Raw genomic sequence first — 6,906 nt, 5'->3', positions numbered from 1 at the left:
GAAGGAAAGACTAGAAACTATTAATGCGTCCTGACCTCAAAGTTCATAGAGATGGGAGGCCGGGCCCATTTCTTCTTATCGTTGGTTGGCAGCAGCTCGATCTCAGCGCTGATCTGAGACTCCTTCATCCCAGCCATGCGTTTGATCCTACAGAACCACAAGGAACCCAATTTCAAAACCTTTACAATAAAGAAGTTTGAAAAACCAAATAGAATCATGGGTGAGAGGTAAGAAAAGCTGTCCATCAATAACTTGACACAGAGCATAAAACAGCGAGTTTGGTAGTATGTCAGGTTCTACTCACTTCCAGACAATGGCGTTCTCGCTGGCCTTGTACTTGGCTTTTCCCTTCATACAAATCACTTGCACGCCGCTGGTGTTCAGGGGCGTTGGGATACGCACCTAAGGAGTTGATAATGAAGAGGAGCAAATCTTGAAGCAGTCAAACTTCATACACATCCTTTGAGAGCAGCTCCAGAGTGTCTCTGGTTCCATTTGGTCGGGGTAAAGCTGGGAGGGAATTTGACCAATCTGTAACCTCGGAGCTGTGTGTTTGAGGAGCGCTCACCTCGATCTTCTGGGCCAGCAGCGATGGTTTGAAGTTGGACTTGATGACCACCTTCACCTCCAGTTTAGTGCGGCCCACCTCCCTGACCAGAGGAATGACTCGGAACGGCAGGATGATGTCTTTAGTGGTGCGATACCTGCAGAGGGGGGACGGACAAATGTGGTTCCATTTCACAAAAGGTTTTTATAAACCATACACAACAATTTCATTGTTTCAGTGATCGTCCATGCCTTTCTTAAAACAATTTATTTAAAGATAGAATGGCCCATTATGTCCTATGCTTTTAATGTGGTTTGTATAAGTCTCTCTCGGGCCCTGCGTACACATTCAGCTCCTGTCTGGACAGTCTAATAATGAACCAAAGTAGGGCTGGGTACCGCTAAAAAAAAAGTTTGATACCGGTAAAAATACTGTCTTTGATTTTATAAAATCCATTTTAACACAAAATTAAAACATTAGGGCAAAAATCTTTATTGTTCAGATCCTATCTTGTGAGCCCTGTTGTAACGCGTGCGTAACATTTTTTTCTGTGCGTCTGACGTGTAATGTTAGACAGCCAATCAGCACCATTATAAGATCTTAGTAGAAGCACGCTGCATGCTCATTGGCTCACTGACGCGGATGCGATTTACTCCTTAGATATTGAACCGGTATCTAGCCCTAAACAAAAGATTAAAATAAAAAAAGATTTCAAAAACCCATCTACTGACCTCATGAGCTCATACTCTCCATCGGGGGGGATGAAGCTGATGCTACGCTCCGAGTCAAACTTACTGAGGCGCACGCACTGGTGGAAGGTGCAGTCGTCGATGGCTATGGACTGCTTCCCAGTGCTGGGGGAGGAACACACACATCAGAAGACACTAAACAACATTAGTCCATCTGTTTATTGTTATTAACTATCTAACAAATATGATACCAATTCTCCAATATGACTAACACTTTCCCTCGATTACTGCCCAAAGAAAAAAAAAAAAGCACACAGTGACACATCTGCTAGACTAGTATCAAGATATAAAAACCCAGTGGAGGTTAATGACACGACTGTGCAATAAAACAGTCCCTGTGAGATGTTAGGTGGGGTAGGAAACACTAAAACCATTCCACAAAGTAAAGAAACAACCACCGAGATGTACCGTACACTCAAGAGCTAACAAGGCGTGTTTGATGAGATGATTCTAAACGTGCTACAGGGCTTAGACAAGACAGGTGTGTGTGTGTGTGTGTGTGTGTTTATGTGTTGAAGTGACAGCAGGTGAGGACACCTGGCAGTACAGTACCTTCCTCCCCCTAAATCACTGAGGTACAGCACATAGAAAAGAAAGACAGGGAAAGAAAGGAGAGATGCATCCAAAAAGGAAAGAAAAATTAAAATAAATTGTAAAGCCCGTCTTGTTATAAACAGCAAGACAACACTCATAACAAAGACACGGGGCTAACACACATGGTGGCCTCTTACAGTTTGACTCAACAATGAATTTCCTTGTCAGGGGTTTCAAGATGGAAATATTACAAAAAAAAGCACCATTCTCAGAGAAACTAATTGCAAAATCTCTAAATATTCTTCAGCCTTGCCATCAGAATACGGTTGATTTCCAGATATGTAATTGGTGTGCGTGCTGCGTCACTCACCTCTTCCCTGCGTCATCAGAGGCTGCTCCCTTGCCCTGCTTGTCGATCACAATCTTGTCGTTCATGCCAAATTTGCATTCGGGCATTCCGCTCAGGTAGCTCTTCATAACTACTCGGCCCGACACGTGGGCGCTCAGGACCTGGCCTGGACAGGACAGGACAGGACAGAATGTGTCTCTGGGAGTCTAAAACTGGCCAGGCTACAAGTCATATTTTCCTCTACTGGTTCTTTTGAGACTAACTCTGCTGAAAACGTTTTTAGTGCTGTCAGTAAAACGTTTTAACAACGGCGTTAACGCAAACCCATTTTAACGGCATAAGAGCATTAAAATGAGAAACAAATAATGGGACAAAAAGAAATCAAGGGACATTTAGAGTAGATAAAAACGTGCCATTAATCGCGAGTTAACTATGACCTTATTTGCAATTAAATATTTTAATCGTTTGACAGCACTACTCTTTAAAAAGTTAAGACCCCAAAACAGTAACAATGCTACCAAAAATCATTGGAATTAGTTTTCACTTTCAAGACTTTCAAGAATTTTAGGAGTAGTGTTTTAATGGACAAAAAAAAAAAATTCTTAACTGAGGACCACTTCATTTTCTCCATTTGTAAACTGAACTCCCTCCAACCAGATATTATCAAAGCATCATAACAACTACTAAATGGACTGTGTAGTTAAATTGTCCTTCAACACTAACATCTAAATATTAACAAAGAGAGTAGTTTGCCAGAGTTTTGGGTTTTAGTCTGTAGCTAGTTGTCCTGAATGATATGATTTCATAAATCATTCACGTGGGCAGTCCCCACCCCGCTTGGCGAGGCCACATAGACAGACCTTGTGGGGACATGAGCAGGTTCACACTCTCCAGTACGTCCAGGAAGAGCTCATTGCGGCGATACTTGATGCCTTCACGACGCCAGCCGATCTGCCCCGTCACCTGGCTGGTGATCTGAGACTGCTCCTCTTTTGTCTGCGAGACACAGAGAGGAACTGTATCAGTACTGACAAAAGGAGAAGGCTGACAGCCTGACAGTAAAAGAAATGGTGTAAATGAAAAGGGATCATCAACGCCACAGTTACATGGATACATGACTGACTACATGACATGATAAAATAACTTTTTCTGAGCTAGAATCTCAGTATGCTGTTTATTACCTGGTGCTGAATAATGAAGTGTCCAAGATCACGGTTGTGGGGAACAAGGAGAGAAAAACCAGAAAAGGGTTAGAGGTTAACTTTTTTACCAGTCCAGTTGAGATGATTGACAGTTCAAATGCCGGCATTACAGCGGTCCTCTAATGGCTTTCTATAATGTTTTGTGTCCACAGTGTTTTGTATGATTTCACCACTCTAACTCACTGTCAGATTTTACTTTGTATCACTGACACCACTCCAATAAAAATGTCTTTATCTGCCTAATCCAGATAAAGCAAACTGTTTCATCACATACAACATTATGATTTATCACTCGCCTATCATTGATTCTCCTCCAGGTGCTTATTTATACTGAGAGGTGTTTCCAATGTTTATGCTCCCTCGCCAATACAAATGAGGAGCATAAATCTCAGTATGATGCAATACTATGGTGAAACAGTGTCTAAAATTACCATAACGTTGACTATAAACCTCTCTAAAACGGTTTCATCATAAACTGAACATTACAACCTCATGATGCAAGTGCAGCTAATAAAAGTTGCAACTGAGTGTCTATCCTTGTTCTCTCAACACAATTAAAGTTTGGGACTAAGTGCTTCTTACTGACCTGTCCCTTGATGCCCTGCTGGGTGATGAAGGTCTTCAGAGCTCCGGTCTCTGAGTTCTGAGGGTATCCAAAGTCCAGAATCTCTGTATGAGCACAAACAGATAACCGTCGGTATGAGATAAGATGGGTACCAGTGGTGATTGAGTGAGACTAGAGATGTTAATGGTAAACCATGTTAAAAATGTTGATGATAACAATTACTGTTTTCAATTAAAATGTAAGTATTACCACGGTGTGGAAACTGGGTTTGATCCTTCCAATGACTGTAGTTATTTTTGTAATTTGTTTACAGTGTATAATGCACTTATATTTAAGGTTTTCTCTAAAGGGTTCATGTGTACAGTTTTACAGTTAGTTTATGAAACTATTTCAGCTTGTGTAGGCTTATCAGTGCTTTCTGAACATATAGAACACACCGCGATAATACTGAAAACTGTGATATTTTTGGTCATTATAACCGTGAAGTTACATTTTCATACAGTTACATCCCTAAGTGAGACATTACATTTATAAAAGGTTTACTGGGAGGACAAACACACACAAAACACACTGTTGTTGTGTTTCCGGTCTAGCTAGATCCGGTGGGTGGTGTAGTTTTTCTAACATAATTAGTTATTGCAACCGCATGTGAAAAAAACAAAGTTTGCTAGGCCAAAAAGAACGTTAATCTCACGATAAAACAATTTACGCCGTTAAAACGGGCTTGCGTTAACACCGTTAATAACACGTTTAACTGACAGCACTTCTATTAATATCTACTAGATATGGTCCAATGCCATTGTTTTTTTGCTTCCCGATACCTGAACTTGCTTATCGGCCGATACCGAGTACTGATCCAATACCAGTGTGTCATATATTTTATTGTGTTCTAACAGCTGTATACTACTACCCCTGTATGGATGTGTAGGATTTCTATCTTTGTTGTACGGTCTGGCTCAGGTTAAACTTTTCGTGAAACATGAACACACACAATGAACGCCACAGAACTTGTTTTCATTATCTATTTTGACAGTCAGTCATAAATGAAACAAGAATATAAAACTACTTTAAAGTAGATTTTCTTCCGGGCTTTACTACATGGTCTCGGATGCGGTTATCGGAACATCTTTAAGATCTACTACACAGGACGAGTCCATTCCTCCAATTTCCCTCAGATTTTGAATTCAATTTTCAATTCAATTTTATTTATAGTATCAATTCATAACAAGAGTTATCTCAAGACTCAAGAATGAAGAGTGGCAATAAAAATAATTAAAAAAAAAAAAAAATAAAAAAAATAAAATGCCATTGATTTCACACACAAACATCCAAATCATCGCCTCCTACCGTCCAGCAGCTCGTAGATGAGCACAAAGTTGTTCTTGATGTTCTCCTCGCTGATCTTGCCAAAGTAGGCCGTCATGACGTCGCACATCTTGTAAAGGAACTCAAACACCATGGCGGCGTTGACATTCTGCTTGGTGACGGCCGCCAACCAGATGTTGGAGCGCTTGACATGGAAGAAGCTGGTTCGGGCAATGTTGGTCACCGGGGATCGAACCTGCTGCCGGGCGTGAATCACGTTCACACGGAACGCATCCACCGCGTTACGCCTGAGATGGGGAGGGAGGATGAGAGAAATGGAGAGGGAGACAAAAAAAGCGAGAGACATTTGAGTTTGGAGAGAATTGTTTTAGACTTTTTTTTACACAAACAGTGAGACGCTTGTTAACACTATCCCACCCTGCGACATCATGTGAAAATATTGCCGAGTTTGATATCCTGTTCTGCAATGGACTCAAAATAAACAACCCCTCCAGAACGCAACAGCATAACCACCCATTTTTTATGAATACGCAATAAGAAAAACATTTTCCCTACCAACTGGAAAAAGGACGCCTTAAGTTAGTGCATTTAGACAGAGAAAGGGAGCGTTGTTTTGTGTAAATGGAGATAATTACTATGCAGGAGAGGGTAGGCCCTGAGAGTTTAGGCTGACACCCAGGCAACAGCATCATAATTATCTGGACTCCATGAGGCTGTTTTAACCGTGTGTGTGGTCCAAATCGGATCTTAAGTTGGACTTTTTCTATATTTAAAAAAAAAGATTACATTTGAATTCAGTTCTACTGATAAAAATGATGAAATGTCTGTGAAATGTTGTTTTTCTTAAACATGTATACCTTAGTGAGAGGATGCTTTGGGAACAGCTCTGATTAATATGCATTTAGAAATACCAGGGCTTAGTGCAGAGGATACAGCATGTCCTGACAAGAATACTAAATCCTACTGAGAATTTCTGGAGGTCTAAACTCGACATGATATTAAAGACTACTAGTATCTAATCTAAAAATGTTATGACATATTAATGTTAGAAGAACCAAGCCCGCAGGTTAACAATTTAACCACGCTTAGTGATGGCTCGCATTTTTAAATGCTACAATGAAGAACAAATGGACTAGAGACAGACAGGTGGAAGCCTTCTTGGTTTATGTTACATACGTTGAAGGACACACTATGTCTGCAAAGCATCAAAATGTCAACATCTGTGTTTGCAAGTTCAGGAATTCAATGTGTAGACTATAGACTGAGGACAAAGGTACGATATGTCAGTCGACGAGACTGCCATGATATCAGCCTTGTCCATGAAACTGCTTCCATATCACAACTAACCAGTATTAACGCTTCATCAGTGCAGAAAGGATAAGGAGTAAATTAACTCATTTCCCATGCTCAGACTACATGCTTAGAAAGTGGTAGAGCTGTTTAGGAGCATCAGTACTCATTGAAGGGCTCTGGTCGTAGATACGTTTGTTGGCTTTGACTGGACTGGCTGTTGTATCTTAGTATCTGGTGCTTTATTTATCACTGTAATGTCACGACAGGTGACTCATGCTTAGAGGAAGTTCCAGGAAGTTGACTGTGGAATCAATGGGCATGCAGTTTGGGGATTTCAGAAG

At 40.8% G+C, this 6,906-nt stretch overlaps 1 protein-coding gene across 3 annotated transcripts in view; it reads right to left on the bottom strand.

Moving 5' to 3' along the window:
• Positions 1-6,906, bottom strand: part of LOC116698842 (AP-2 complex subunit mu-A) — a 14,613-nt gene that overhangs the window by 1,438 nt on the left and 6,269 nt on the right. For 2 of the 3 annotated variants that reach the window (XM_032531052.1, XM_032531051.1), the window contains exons 3-12: positions 5,294-5,559; positions 3,968-4,050; positions 3,361-3,366; positions 3,040-3,175; positions 2,201-2,345; positions 1,849-1,866; positions 1,279-1,401; positions 569-704; positions 305-402; positions 36-147 (exon numbers count right to left, since the gene is read on the bottom strand). In XM_032531052.1, coding sequence (XP_032386943.1) covers positions 36-147; positions 305-402; positions 569-704; positions 1,279-1,401; positions 1,849-1,866; positions 2,201-2,345; positions 3,040-3,175; positions 3,361-3,366; positions 3,968-4,050; positions 5,294-5,559 — 1,123 coding nt within the window. The remainder of the gene's footprint in view (positions 1-35; positions 148-304; positions 403-568; positions 705-1,278; positions 1,402-1,848; positions 1,867-2,200; positions 2,346-3,039; positions 3,176-3,360; positions 3,367-3,967; positions 4,051-5,293; positions 5,560-6,906) is intronic. The other variant, XM_032531053.1, reaches the window with a different exon arrangement.

The sequence above is a fragment of the Etheostoma spectabile genome, chromosome 12 (genome assembly GCF_008692095.1).
Source record: "Etheostoma spectabile isolate EspeVRDwgs_2016 chromosome 12, UIUC_Espe_1.0, whole genome shotgun sequence".
Lineage (NCBI taxonomy): Eukaryota > Metazoa > Chordata > Actinopteri > Perciformes > Percidae > Etheostoma > Etheostoma spectabile.
The sequence above is the reverse complement of the archived record's forward strand: the minus strand, read 5'-3'. Positions and strand labels throughout refer to the sequence as shown.